General features: G+C 37.0%; 1 protein-coding gene across 1 annotated transcript in view; it reads left to right on the top strand.

Annotated features, from left to right (window-relative positions):
- The window catches only part of CRIM1 (cysteine rich transmembrane BMP regulator 1), a 172,087-nt gene extending 157,744 nt beyond the window's left edge, over positions 1–14,343 (top strand). Inside the window, exons 12-17 of the mRNA XM_056487607.1 lie at positions 1,534–1,749; positions 3,449–3,670; positions 8,073–8,267; positions 9,257–9,379; positions 10,757–10,944; positions 11,343–14,343. Of these exons, the coding sequence (XP_056343582.1) occupies positions 1,534–1,749; positions 3,449–3,670; positions 8,073–8,267; positions 9,257–9,379; positions 10,757–10,944; positions 11,343–11,519 (1,121 nt within the window). The 3' untranslated portion in view covers positions 11,520–14,343. The remainder of the gene's footprint in view (positions 1–1,533; positions 1,750–3,448; positions 3,671–8,072; positions 8,268–9,256; positions 9,380–10,756; positions 10,945–11,342) is intronic.
- Positions 14,344–15,382: the final 1,039 nt, after the last annotated feature.

Below are 15,382 nucleotides of genomic sequence, written 5' to 3'. Positions count from 1 at the left end.
CAGCAGACTAGCAGTCTTATTTCAGGTAAATGCTGCTGAATCATGGATGTGGTTCATAAATGTAAGTAATTGGAAAAGCATAGCATAAGCAAATTGGTGAAAGATAAAATAATTCCTTGAAGGAAAAGCACAGGTACTTTGTGAATAGAGTAAGATCAGCCAGAGTCAGCTTCCTTGAGTTCTACTGATCATTCTCCAGAAATGAAAGCAAACAATTGAGTGCTGTTTCTTCTACATGGCAGTGTCATAGAGCAAAGGGCACAAACGCCGGTCTCCAGACAGGGACAGCAGTGCTAGAAACATGAAGAGAAGCCACAAGCACTTTGTGAGCCTTGGCCTGCCTAAATGACTAGAGAAGCTGCTGTACACTTAATTTTTCTCTCCTTAACCAAGATATTTGGGTTAGGATGATGTCCACACTAGGCATCATTATAATGAAGTAGGAGAGAGGCACATTCAGAAAGTGGTTTAGAGGTGGAGCACAATTAGCAAGAAGTCACTTCTTTCTTTTCCTCTATTCATAGCATAGGAAACCCAAGGAGATTCAGTTCTTAACAGAGGCATCTAACTTAGCCATCTAATATTTAATGGGTTGAATCCAGGCCGAAGGGCATCACTTATAAGCCTGAAGCTTCACTTTATAACCTGTAGCTTTCAAGCTCATGGATTCTGCAGCTGAAAAAATATGGTGTATGAGGCATCTTCGTATCTGTGCATAATGCATGGAAAAAGCTGATGGACTATAACTCAGGTCCAAAACAGCAGCATGCTAAGCAGGCAACTATTATTGCCCTTATTGCCCCTAGTGTGGGATAAGCTTCAAAGGATTTTAAACATGCTGAGGATGGTGGCATAACCTTTTCTTGATGGTAGGTGCTTAAGCACTCAAGGTAGCAGATAGGTTTCTTTTCTTTTTTCTGTTAAAACACCAAGAGCTGAAGAGTTCCCCCATTTTTGTTAATGTGGGGAACTACCATGGTGAATCTTTTAGCCAGGGCTGCAGAGGTGATGTAATTAATTGTTTGAAAAGAAAGTAAGGTTCATTTGATATCATTGATACAATTACTAGAAGGATGAGGCTACACACTGTGGCATTCCTTGAATCTAGTTTGGTTTTTTCCAAATATGGCTTTTTTTTTTTTTTAAGTTAAGCAGTGAACACTTCCACCATTGTTAAATACTCATACATTTTTAGGGGGCTGGGGAGGGGGGATTCTGTCTTTTGCTTTTTCTTTTCTGATGGGTTGGGGTTTTGAGGGGGGCTGTTGGTTTTTTTCTGAAATGCCAAGAACACTTGAAGTTATCTCTGATTTATAGTAACTAGTCTTTATTCAGACTGACTCTCAAATTGTTTGTTGTTTATATATTTCCCATTTCTCATGAGTTGCATGTGCCATAAAGTCAAAAGAGCTTCATTAAGAATAATTTATATATGTATTTTCCATAATAACAGAAATTCTTCATCTTGCATACAGTTGTTAATTATAGGATTCACAGTTGATTTTGCCTGTCTTCCTATTCTGTTTTTCCCAGATGAAATAATAGTGCAAAAGCCAGAGCTCACCAGTCCCTCAATCTGTCATGCTCCTGGTGGGGAGTACTTTGTGGAAGGAGAGACATGGAACATTGATTCTTGCACACAATGCACATGCCACAGTGGACGTGTCCTGTGTGAGACTGAAGTCTGCCCACCTCTTCTTTGTCAGAACCCCACCCGCACCCAGGACTCCTGCTGCCCACAGTGCCCAGGTAAGTGCTGACATCCAGCTCCCATCAGAGCCCTTCCTTCATCTCAGCATGAGAATGCTTCAGTCTGAGCTCAGGTGGCTGTTGTGGTGCCTTTGTTTAGCAGTTTGGAGTGACAGCTGCAGTCTTCTAATCCAAATGCAAAACTTGACTGTGTACAAGAGAAATCTTATGTGTAAAGGGGAGTTGTGGCCCTGAACTTGGAAAATCTTGAAGGCAATCTAATAATGTAGGGGTTGTGTAAGAACCAGAATCCTTGGAAGGTATATGAAATATGCACTCATTTATGGATACATGCAGGATTAGAGAAACTTTGAAAGCAGTCAAAGTGATAGGTAGATACAGGCTTGTTTCCTTTTCTTTCTATACACCTTGGTTTCTGTAAAAAAAAAAACAATTTTTATTACTATCTTGTCTATTTGGGATTTGGTCTCAAAAATACTTCTGTTTGCTTTTACCTTCACATGGTCATTCTGAGAGTGATTTGAAGGCAGCTGAGTAATATCAAAGCATTCCAGCCTGGCAGGTGTGCCAGATTCCTCCTAGACTCCCTAACACTGTCAAGAAGATAACAGGATTTGCTTTCCCCCAGGGAAAGATACTCAATTTTAAATGAATATAAATTCCTATTTTACATAGCAAATGGGAGAGTTTATTGAAGTGGAAATTTAGTACAAACCTGTGAATTGCATGTAAACTCACTAAGAAAATACACCATTATTAAAACCAAAATTTAAAAGTTTACTTTCAGAAAAAATAGAAGTTAGGTATTGCCATTAGGTTTTGCTACAAGGTATTTGTTTGGGTTTGGGTGTGGGGCTTTTTTCCTGACAAAATATTTTTAGTAAAAAAGGTAGCCAGTTCTCCTGACTTACTTTTTTTTCATTATTAATAATGGACATTTTCTTACTTTAAAATACTATTTTGGAGGAGCTGATCTTTCCTCACTGGCTCTATAATAAGCTTAGTCTCATAGCTTAATGCAGTTAGATTGAGAACCTGATCTCAGTGCTCTTATGAATCCTTTATTTTCCTCTCTTTTTCTTAGTCCTGTTTCTTGGCACGTAATGTCTGTTAAGGTACAGCTTCATTGCAGGAATATGCCTCCCCCATGGATGGGCATGAGAATTAAAGCAAACCATTGGCATCAGGCTGAAGCACAATCAAGTTCCCTTTGTTCCTCAACAGCTTATAATTAGCTCACCTAAGGCCACTGGTGAAGGTGACAGCAGCATAACAGCTTTTCACTTTGCGTCACTCAAAGACCTGGGCTGACGTGGTAGAAGATAGGATTCAGGTTTTAGATTTAAAATTTAATCTCTCTTGTTTGAAAAGAATTCCTACACTGTGCAATTTAGAGCATTCAGAGTTGCTTTCTGAGGGGCTGCTTCTGATGGTGATTGTTTTTCTCTTTGCTCTCCTTTTCCAAGTTTTTTTTTATTTTTTTTTTTCTTGTTTTTTTTTTCTTTTTTGAGTAAATTCAATAAAGGTGTAAATAAGCATTATGCTAGGGCATATCATGAGGTCTTCATCCCATATAAGGACTGAAAAGTCATGAGGCTCTGTCCTTCTAGTTCATTTGAAGGAGTGAGCCAATGTGTAACAATTCCATTGTGTTCTTCAAGAGTGAGCCCTCTGTTAAGGAGCCATGAGAGAAGTTACCCACTGTAAGTTAAATAAGCTACTCTGTTTATATTTACAGATGAGACTCTTCAGCCCTCTCCATCAAGCAATGAGAGCATGCCCAGTTACTGCAAGAACGATGATGGAGATATTTTTCTGACAGCTGAGTCCTGGAAGCCCAATGTCTGCACTAGCTGCATTTGCATGGATGGTGTGATTAGATGCTACTCTGAGTCTTGCCCACCAGTATCCTGTGAGAGACCTGTTTTGAGAAAGGGACAGTGTTGTCCTTACTGTATTGGTGAGTGAATAAAAATAGCTGTTAATTTGCTGTTCCCTTCTTGGGGATAAGACAGAAGTTTTATTTCCAAACTGAAATGCTTTCCTGTTTGGTGAGATGCAGTCTATGCCACCAGTCGAACTGGAGAGTGAAATCTGCATAGGGAGCTTTGAGGATCATGATTTGTGGATTTTAGGTAGAAGCACATAGAGATAATACATTTAATTTTCCTACAAATACAGAGGCCATCCTCCTGGAATCTTGGTAAGACACCTTATTGGATGAAGACATTGCAAAAAAATTATTTTATTTAAAGGAAGATCTGCCAGATAACACATATGTTATGTCTCAATTTATGTGATATATGAGGAAAACATTAATTATGACTACAGAAGATGAGCTGAGGCATTCTAAAATTTCACAGAATGGAGAACTGATCTAAATTAAAATATAGGAAAAAACGGAATTTCATTGCTGGTAATATCCTTAACATAAAAATAGGGAAAATACAAATATTTTTAAATATTGAAAATGCATAAGGAATTAGAGCCATGCACTGGTATTGGATTTGGAGCTGAAGTAAATGGTGCTTGCTGTAGACAGTGAAAATTGCCAGGCATTTTTTAATTAGAAAAATTGGAGATTACTGATCACTTTTCCACTTTTGTGTGTTGAATAGGTGTATTTGTGTACAGATGACTTTTTTTTTTTTTTATTGTGAGTTCACAGTAAGTACAAAGGCTGTAGAATGGAAGCTGCAGAGAGAGAAAAATCATATAATGTACTTACTGAATTTAAATCTTTGTAGCATTGTTGGAAAGCATTCAAAGCTTACTTACCTTCATTTGCAAAAGTAGATGCAGTAGAAAAGAACAGTAAGAAGGAGTATAAGGAAATTGATTGGCTTTAAATATTTAATTGAACATATGAGTCAACTTACCCATCTATAAATAAAACAGTCTTTCATCAAGATTGTGAACTGTGTTCAGACATTGATACAACTCTTCAAATCTTCATATCATTGCAGACAGAATAGCTTTAATAACAGTTGATTCAGTTTTATATTATGTACAAGGAATTCTATGGAAGAATGCCTGGAAAAGTTAGAAAGTATTCAAGCTTCAGTTACCTTTGAAACCCTAGTTAGACTCCTGATGAAGACATTTTGAGGCGACAGTACAATGTTAATCCTATTACTATTTCTTCTCATGGTTTGCATACAAAATGGGGAGAATTTTAATTTTATTTCACAACTGTCTTTCTGCAGGCTTTTCTTCCAGTGGGTTTGAACCATGAAATAATTTTAATCCAGAAAACATTTTAAGATTAAAAAAAAATATAGAGTGTTTGAAAAGTTGGGCAATCAAAGCAGTAGCATCAGAACATGAGCCTTAGTACTGCACTGGAGAATTCAGTGGGTGAGGAGGGGATGCACCAGGGGAACTTCTGCAATGAGCTACAGAAATGTAGCCTTTAAAACCTTGTTGCCTACATCTTGCATGTCAGGTTTTGCAAATATATACATACAGCATGTAGATATAGCTTTAATTAATTTACTTTGAATCCCATACAGTTGTATAATATTTCAAATACTTAAATGCATGAGCTGTGATTTTTTTTTTAGTAGCAACTGCCCAGCAAAGCAAAATACAGAAGCCAGATTTTAATCGACACTCAGATATAAAGATTTTCAGTGATGCTACATTTTATTAATCCATGTTGTCCTTGTAGTCAGAATGGGTTGTGGTTTAAATAACCAAAATTCATGGAAATTTAACTTTTTTTATGGTTTCCATGAATAATATATACTCTTGCATGTAAGAGGAGTCATGTCATGCACTTAATTTTCATCTTTCTGGTTCTTACTGGTTTACTCTTCATTTTTGAGAACTGTGAAGTACATCTTTGTACAGATTCTTTCTAATGATTTTCATGTAATACTTGATAAAATGCTTAGAATCATAGAATCATTTAGGTTGGAAAAAGCCTCTAAGATCAATGATTCCAGCTGTTAATCCTGCAGTGCCAAGTCCACCACGAGATCATGTCTCCAAATGCTGTGTCTACACATCTCTTAAATACCCCTAGGGATGGTGATTCAGTCACTTCCTTGGGCAGAGGCAAACTCTGTGGAACAGGCATTCTTCATTCTTAGGAATTTCAAAAACTATGCAGGATTTTAGCACTGCATTATTTTATTCTGCTTCTTTCTGGATCCAGTTTGTATAGACTCAAAATCAAAATTTTACAGTCTTGGATGCTTTGTTGTTTGAATCCTCAAATTTATCCTGTGTGTTCAACATTTGTCTTTCTCATGCAAAGAAAGATTAATTTGGAAAGATACCCTTCTAGTTTAGAGAGGATAAAGGGATATCTATTTGATTGGAGACAAGATTAGTCTTCTGCAGAAAACAGAGCAATTGTGGTTTGTTTACCAGATGAGACTGATTTTCTGGTGCAGCTAGAAGAAATTTGAGATAAGCGGGTAGAGCTAGAGGCTGATCTGGTTTTTTATGCAGGTTTCTTACTGCAAGTCAGTCTTGTTTCCACCATCATTGAGCACCTGTTGGTGTTGTGGCCTTCATCTTCATCCCTGTTTATAGTTTCATAGAGATGGACACAAGAACAAGAGACACTCACAGGACAGTACTTAAAAATTTTTCTCTCGAGGTTCAAAGGTACAGCACTGTAATTGTGCTTTTACCTTTACTCATTCTTAAAAAAAAATATTTGCTGAATTAAATTGTGATGTATTCTTCACAAATTTGGAAAAGCCTGAGCAAGTTAAAGGACTTTTTCAGACAAACCAGCTGCTGAACTGAAGAAGGTGCTCTAAGTGAAGCAAGGTAACATTTTGGGAGCAAATCTGAATGAGCCAAGAGCACTCAGCCTTAGGTCTGCATAGGTAACGAGCAGCAGAGGCTGCTGTGCCTCACCCTGTCCCCAGGCATGTCTTCCTAACACAGGGTTCTGCTGCCTCTATATGCCAAATTCACATCATCTAGGGAAAATCCTAATGTCCTTCCTGCAGCTTGCAGCCACCTTTTCTTCACACTCTTCCTTTCCCATGCCCCCACCACATTCACTTATAAAATCTCTTTTGAGAGGTTGGGACCCATACTAAAAGCCATGAAAGCCATGAGATACCAAGGACCTTGGGAACCATTTGTGCTTTTCAGATAATTCCATTAATGTTTTCACAATAGTGCTTCTTGCTGGTCTTCTTTTGTATTTGAATTTACTCTCTCAGATCTGTTGGACTGGTCTGCTGACTGCTAGCCTTGTTATTCCAGATTGTGTCACTATTATGTTGTCACTAATTAAAACCTTTACTCATGGCCAAAATATATAATAAGGCTGACATAGGGTAAATACATCTAACTGGCATACCTAAAGATGTAATCTGTGTGAATGTTAAACCAGTATTTATCTGAAAGTTTAAGAAGTTTATGATTTCATTCTGTTTTTTCATTCATATGATTAATGTGCAAGCTTATGTTGTCAGCAGGTTTCATAACAATTTTTTCCTCTAAGAAATAAAGGTAGCAGGAAGCTAAGATGAAAATGATGCACTGCATGGCTTTTGGAGTTTCTGCTGTGGGGTTTTTTGGCTATCCTTAAAGTGCTCCAGCACCAAAAAACATCCTAGGCTAAGCAATTCATTACTGCCTACTCAGTGAAATAGGTTTTTACTGCAGACCACCTAAAAGGCTTGCATAGGATGCAAGACTAAAAAGTGGTGTATTGAATGCCTAAGCAGAAAGATCACATTGATTTCCAATTTATATAATATTAACCATTAAAAATGTACAGAGTTCAGTTATTGCTCTTTTCCTGGGGTTTTCCATTGATGCAGTTGCAGGGAATTATCAGATCCCCTTCAAATCTATTTTATCATTACAGTCTGAGCACTTCTAGTTATTTCACCTGAGAGTTGCTCCAAACCTTCTTGGCATCCTGCCTAATCTACTTTTTTAAGTATTCTAGACAGAGTTCATCGTTCTTGAGCTTTGGTACTTAGAAATTTGGGTACTTAGGGTTTTGGGGTTATTTTAGCTTAATAGGATTCACTAGGAGACAAGGAGGAAGATGAGTAGTTGCAGCCTCAAACAGTCAAAGAGAATGAATTTTTCTTAATTTTCACAGCACTTTTGATATCATCTTTTCATGTCCTAATCATCCATGCTGTAGCCTCTTGCGTGAAGAAAATGAGGAGAAGCAGCCCAGGCTAATTATGTACTTCATAAAGAAGCAGAAATTACATTTTTTTCACAAAGATTTTCTGGAAGATGAAAAGAGGATCTTATGATTACACCCGGGATTTCTTTGTGGCAATTGTTTCGCTTTTGTGTCTAGGAAAGAAATCTGATTTGTGTGTAATTGGCTGTTACTGCATGATCACAGCACCATTTTCCTTCCACAGAAGACACAGTTCCAAAGAAAGTGGTCTGCCACTTCAGTGGGGAAACCTATGCAGATGAGGAACGCTGGGACATTGACAGCTGCACACACTGCTACTGCCTGCAGGGTCAGACTCTGTGCTCCACTGTCAGCTGCCCACCTCTGCCCTGTGCTGAACCCATCAACGTGGAGGGAAGCTGCTGCCCCATGTGCCCGGGTAATGTGATGTGACAACCCAGTTTGTGGTGATGCTGGTTTCCTAGGGCTGATAACAAGGTTTTTTAATTGGGTTCTGAATGTCAGGCCATGTTTGAACAGCATCGCAAAGACAACAGACTTCAGGAAAATTAATATTCTTAACAGATAGGCACATTGTGCAACAACATAGTTTGAATTTCACTTATTCTGAGAACTGTGAACTGAAAAATCAGTTGCTTGTCCCTGTTTTGCCCTTTCAGAAGGCTTTGGAAGTATGTTAAAAAAGTGGGAAAATTAATATCCTTACATCTCTGCAGATTATGTCACAGTGATTAACATTTCTGTCTTTTCTGAGACTCTTGGTTACCTTTCAAATATCACATTGCTTTATTTATCAATTTAAGTTGGCTTGAAAGCAATGTGATATTTTTTTAGCTATGGGCACAAGGGCCATAAGAATTGCAAGTGGTTTTTAACGTGAGTTTTGATATACCTCTGCAGAAATTTGCTCACCTTATTCAGGCAGCTGGTAACTACTTCTGACAGGAAAACTGGGGAGATTGAGCTGTACCCCTTCTTGCAATTCCTCTCCTTTGAGGATTACAAAAAAAAGCAAGGCAAAGAAACCAGTAGGGAGTGTTTACATATCAGCTGGGAAGATGTAGCCTTCTCTTTATTTTGGGGGAAGGGGGTTTTTTGTCAAGTATCACAGAGGAGCAAGCGTGTAGTAAAGCATGTACTCTGAGATGGTATTTTCAAAAGCAAGTTTGTCCACACCAGTCCTTTGTCTCGTTCACATTATGATAATGGCAACAGGCATGTTTCCTGTATACTATATGGAATAAGTTTTCAAACAAAATCCCAGGCTAATGATGAAAATTACAAAACAAATACAAGAATTTAAAGGACAAAGCACTGCAAATGGGCAAGTGTATTTCCTCAACTAAGAGCAGCACCAAGAAATTAAGCAGCCTGTAACTTGTGAAACATATTTTTCTCATTTCACAGAGATGTATGTACCTGAACCCACTAACATCCCCATTGAGAAGACAAATCACCGAGGAGATGTTGAACTAGAAGTACCAAACTGGCCAACACCGAGTGAAAATGATATAATCCACATTCACAGAGGTCAGATCTGATATAAACCAGGACTTATAAACTTAGGACTTTATGTGTTTAATCCCCATGTTTTAATGAATCTACTTGTTCTATTTAGGTAGCAGTTAGAGCAGGTAGAGAATATTCTTCAGTGCATAATTCTTACATGCATTTTGCTTTGAGTAAAGATGAGTCAGTCGATTAAATTATATTTATATATTTTGGTCTCATTATCACTCCATGTTCTCCACAGTAGAAATATCTGTGTTGGTATGATGGAGTTCTATAAAATTAAGAATACAACAAAATGATTAATCAGAAGTGATTCTTCAGTCTTTTCTTATTCAAAAATGAGAAAGCAGACCATTGGAGTTGATACACCTTTATTGATCCTTTTGACATTCTCAGGAAAAGTTAAACAAAGATGGAATAACATGTACCACAGCCCAACATATATCATAGCCATGATGTCAGACCTTAGACAAAAAACCACCTCAGGTATAGTGACACACAGACAATAAAATTGTCTAAGGATGTAAGTGCATCTTCTGTTTAAAACTGCACTGTAATACTATTCCAGCATGCCACAGTTTTTGTTAATCTTTTCTAAGTGAAGGAAAACCTAAACTATGTATCTTTGTAAAACCTGAGGATGTTCTTTTTTCAATCTGAGGATGATGTCACAGCATTCTATTGTTTGGAGAAAGGATGCATGAAATGTAACTGCTTTACAAAGTTCTAGACTTACACTTTTATGACTACAGCATTTTAATTTCTCAGGCATTAGCAGCTGGCTTGCAACTACCCTGCCTGGGGATTAAAAATACACACTACAATCTGTGAGGGAATTTGTATATGTCACTGAAAGTTACCAGTCATTGCAATTACACACAAAACTTGCTACAGTCTGGTACTCTGCCAGCAGTCTGTTTCCATAGGCTGTGTGCTGCAGGTATTGTAATATGGCCTCAACAGAAGAGAGTGAACACATTATACTTGTCCTACCAGTTTTTAAAAGTAAAAAAAAAATGAAAAAATTACTTTCATCCTAAGATTTCCAAGTTCTCCTCAGCCTGGAAACAGTCTGACTTTTTTTACAAGTGGGAATTTGTTTGTGATCAGATAAGATCATGCAAACACAACTGAGTTAAGAGATTATTGTCAGACTTGGTTATTGCTTTAGATTTCCTTCTATCTTCTCTATTTTTGATGTCCTTTTCCTGACTAATATAGTCCTTCTACAATACACCAGCACTTCTAATTTATGTAAATAAGATGACATTGCAGGAGAGAAGGTCCAAATTCACATGAGTGACAAGACGTACAACTGAGACTTTTACAATTACATTCTTCCTTAAGGCCAAGGCCGGTTTATAATTCCTAACAAAGCTCCCATTTGCCCTGCAGACATGAACCATCTGCAGGGAGAGTACCGGAGTGGCAGTGGGCCACACCCCAGCGAAGATGCATCCGTCAGCTCTGTCGCCTTGGTGACAATCCCAATCACGATAGCGCTCTTGCTGATCATCGTGTTCCTGCTCATCAACCAGAAAAAGCAGTGGATTCCAGTGTCCTGCTACAAAGCTCCAACAAAGGTGCCATGTCTATTTCCAGGCGTTCCCATTTTTATGAAAACAGGAACAAAGCATTGTGGGAAATGTTAAGCAATAAAGAGGTTAAAAGTCTGGGGAAAAAGCTGCTGCACATCTGGGGCAACCAGGTTAAACCTTTGTGTGATGCTGAATTAACAGAGAACAGTTAAACCAGCCCAGCTGGGATGAGAATACCAGAGCTCTATTCAGAAGATGAAAAATGGTGACTCTGAAGAGAGTGTTGGTCTGTTACTATGTTTGACATAAGCCAACTTTAATGACAGTCTAAATCCTTTCATTGCTAGTTTGATTTTGTTTTGTGCTTATGGACTTGAACCAAATTATGTGTGGAATACAAAAAAATGTATTATTTACTCAATATTTCCTTTCTGTTTTAACAGCCTTCTTGCCTAAATAATCAGCTGGTATATGTGGACTGCAAGAAAGGTACCATGGTCCAGGTGGACAGTTCTCAGAGGATGCTAAGAATTGCAGACCCAGATTCAAGATACAGTGGATTTTACAGCATGCAGAAACAGAACAACCTCCAGGCAGATAATTTCTATCAAACAGTTTGAAGAATTGCACCCTTACCAAGGATCTAAGAAAAAGAGAGAGAGAGAGAGAGAAAGAGGGACAGTCTGCTATTAAAATAAAACTAGAATTGTGCAGTTGCTTAGTGGATTGTATTGGATTTGTGACTACATGTACAGCTCTAAGACCTTTCTGGGATGAGCTCTGACTCCTGCAATGTGCCAGAAAAAGCATTCCCACTTTTCCTTGAGATAACTGACCAAGTGTTTTCTTAGAACCAAAGTTTTAAAACTTGTTAAGATGTATTTGCTTGTAACATAGCTATAAAGGTTTTTTGGGAGGGGGAATCAGGGGCTAGGGGTAGGCAATGAAGTAAAAGGAAGTTTCAGAGAAGAAAAGCTGGTCATGCTTGGCTGGAGATGAAAATATACTGCCGAGCAGCAGGATAGTGATTTTCCTTGTTGCTCTGAAATTGCATCTGTTGCAGCAAAAGCCTAACCCCAGGTTAAAAAAAAAAAAAATATGAAAAGGTCTGATTATTTTTTTCCAGCTGTTGCTACAGTAATATACTCCTAGAACAGAATTTGTCACATCACAGGTGTGGTGTAGCTGCAAATATTTTTCTATATGATGAGAAGCTGCAGTAGTTAATGAAATAGCAAGGAAAAGATTATAGCAGAAAATAAAGGGTGGGTTTATTAAGGATGTATAAAATTATACCTTGTGCTGCTTTTTGTTTTTATTTTTGTTTTCTTCAAAGCTGATTGGCTAGATTAGCCAGACTTCAGCAGAGTTAGCAAATGACTGAGGCCTAAGTAATTCCTGATATGAGCACTGGATCTTTTGACAGCAGTATTGAAGGGAGGAAGGAAGGAAAGAGGGAAGGAAGGATGGATGGAAGGAAAAGTCAAGAACACCATGCAGTTCCAGGGGCTTTTGTTTGTTTTGTCTATTGTGGTTTTTGTTTTGTTTTTTTATATCAATCTCTGGTTGTTCATACAGGAGAAGGAAAAATATTTTTGTTGGACAAAGCTCTTGCATACAAGAGAGTAAAAAAGAGACTGTTTTAAGGTTGTTTTTTTTTCCTGTTGATGTTCTTATTTACTGGTATGCAGATTTAGAAACTACTTCCATGCTAGGAAGCTGCTTAATTTTAATTGTATATTACTTAAGCACCTTTTTTGAAGCTCAGAAAAAAAAGGAGATCATGCTTCTTTAAACTTTAGCATTATAGGAATATTTATGTAAATATAATTATGCTAAAAACAACAAAAAGTATTTGTATGTTTGTGTATATATATGTATATACAAATGCATGTAGGTATACATATGTATATATACGTGCATGTGTATATACACTATACATATATATACTGTATATATAAAATACTATGTATACAGTATATATTTTTTTCTATTTTTTTTCTTGTTGAATGTATTTTTATCTGAGAGAGATTTTACCCAGAGCAGAAACAGATAACAGGCATTCCATATCAATGCTTAATTGCTTGTGAGTTTAGGAGAGACAAGAAAAGAGCATCTCATTCTACCTACAGTTTGATTTGATTTGGTTTGATTTGATTTGATTTGAAAGTGTTTGTGTGTGTGTGTGTGTATGTGCACTCTTGTGTTGGCGTGTGTTCAGTTCGTGCACGATTATAGCAGTAAGCGTTGCTCTTGCTACTTGCTACATTTCAGGGTGTTTCTTATTTTTCTTTTCCTGCTTAGCCTTAAAAAGGCTTTTTAATGAATGCATTGGCTAGAGACACTGATGACAATATACATGCAGCACTAATCAACTCCATAAAATAATATGATCAGCTCCTGGATTTTGGTTGGTTTTGTTTTTCTGGGTTTTTTTGTTGGTTTGTTTTTTTTTTTGGGTTTTTTTTGTTTGTTTGTTTGTTTTTGTTTTTTTTTTTGCAAACAATTATTTGAAACAACTACTGGAATATTGTCCACATTAAGCTGGAAGTTTGTTGTAGCTTGCCTCATTTATAACTCTGACTGTATAATACAATGTTAACTTTCCAAACAGGTCTTGGCACTTTTATACTAATTACCCATTTGTGCATTGCCTTTTTTCTTTTACAATTGCTTGTCATAAGAGACACAGATACCCAGTATGCTAAATGTGAAAAGAAAATGTATTTTTTGTAAAGGAACTCTCAAGTATTGTTGTAAATACTTGGTCAGAGATTGCTGAACTTTAAAACTGAAAAAAAACCTAATTTATTATTATAATGACCTAATTTATTAATCTGAAGATTAACAATTTTTTTTTGTTTTAGAATATCAAAAAGGTGTTCTAGGTGTTTGCATCAAAGAAAAAAATAGGTGTATCATTAAGGGTCAACATTTTTTCTGCTTATAACTTCAGTTTCCAACCACCAATAAGAAAAAATGTAGTCTCCCCAGTGTTTTGTACTCAATCTGATAATGAAACAGAGATGTTTCTGTCCAGTAACTACAGAGATTTTGTCAAGACAAAACATCCATTCCTTGCATAAGAGTAAGCAGTCTTTATCCAGAAATTGTAAATGCTTGCTTTTGTTTTACAATCAAGGCCATATTCTGAAAATACTAGCAGGATATAGGACATGGTGTAAAATGTTTTTATTATTATTATTTTATTATTATTATTTTAAAGATATGATTTATCCTATGTGCTGTATCCATTACACTCTTTTACTTTGGTTCCTGTTGTGCTCTTGTAAAAGAAATGCAGATATAATTTTCTGAAAAATAGATGCATATGTGGCACTCGGAGTGCACTGCAGTTCAGCAGATTGCTTGTTTACTTTTTTAACTGTAAGGCGGTTTCTTGTAATTTGGCTCTTGGCAGCACAATAAAAAATTTTAAACCTATGGATGTGTGTCTTCTTAAATGTTCATATGTATTACTACTGGGCACTGGTGCTTGAGACATCAGTTTATAGGTTGATATTATATGTAGTTTGATATATGATATATTGTATGAAGTATTGTGGGTAAAGAAGAGTTTGCAGGTACAGAAAGTTCTGCATATTACACTAAAGAATTTTCACATTAGAGAGCTTTGTGGAATTCCAAATAGTTCCAGCATACAGTAAAGATGACTCAAATGCAAAGTTTGGCCTTTGCCCTGCCATGGAGTTTATGTGGTCTAGTCTTACTCGACAGAAAGCCAGGATTCTAATGCAAGGTCCCACAAAAAGTGTGCGGAATCAGAATTTGCACTTCATGAACTTCCCGAGCCACAGATCATCTACTTATCTATTAGGCTATATATAGTTGTTGGTTTTTTTTTCTTCACTTAATTTGTAGGTTAATTAACTTGATATCCAAGTTGTAATATGTAAGATCCTGAGGCAAGGTGGTTTTCAGCTTAACTACTTGCTCTGTAAAAAACTGCCTCCTTTTTTTGATCCTACTCTCCTAATGGTTTCATATAATATTCCTGACTCTGCATTCTTGTATGTGCAGCAGTAGATCAGTATTTATATGCCACCCATTAATTTAGAGTCCTGTATCTTGTTTCCATTTTTTTTTTTAATAACCCCAAAATACAATTCTTCAGGAGTAGTTCTATGCCTCATGGCCAACCTTGCTGTTCCTTGTACTTCCATGTACATCCTTGAAGACAAAGGGTAAGGGGACTGAAAATGTCCACATTGTTCACATGTGGTACTCCCTGGATCTAGCATGGTGTTTACTGTTTGGATTGCTACTGATGGCTGAGTCAGAGTTCTCGCAGAGCTAGCTGCAATCATACAAAATGCCCAGTAGTTACTGCAAAGCCCATAATTGACTTTAACTAGGATAGATCTGTATTTATGTGCATCCCTCTACATTTCCATATGCTGAATTTTTTTCTCCCTTGCTAGTTACCTGTTCCAGCATTACTGCTCTTTGCCAAGACTAAGGC

Source organism: Oenanthe melanoleuca, chromosome 3 (assembly GCF_029582105.1).
Source record: "Oenanthe melanoleuca isolate GR-GAL-2019-014 chromosome 3, OMel1.0, whole genome shotgun sequence".
NCBI lineage: Eukaryota > Metazoa > Chordata > Aves > Passeriformes > Muscicapidae > Oenanthe > Oenanthe melanoleuca.
This window is presented reverse-complemented; position numbering and strand designations above follow the sequence as displayed.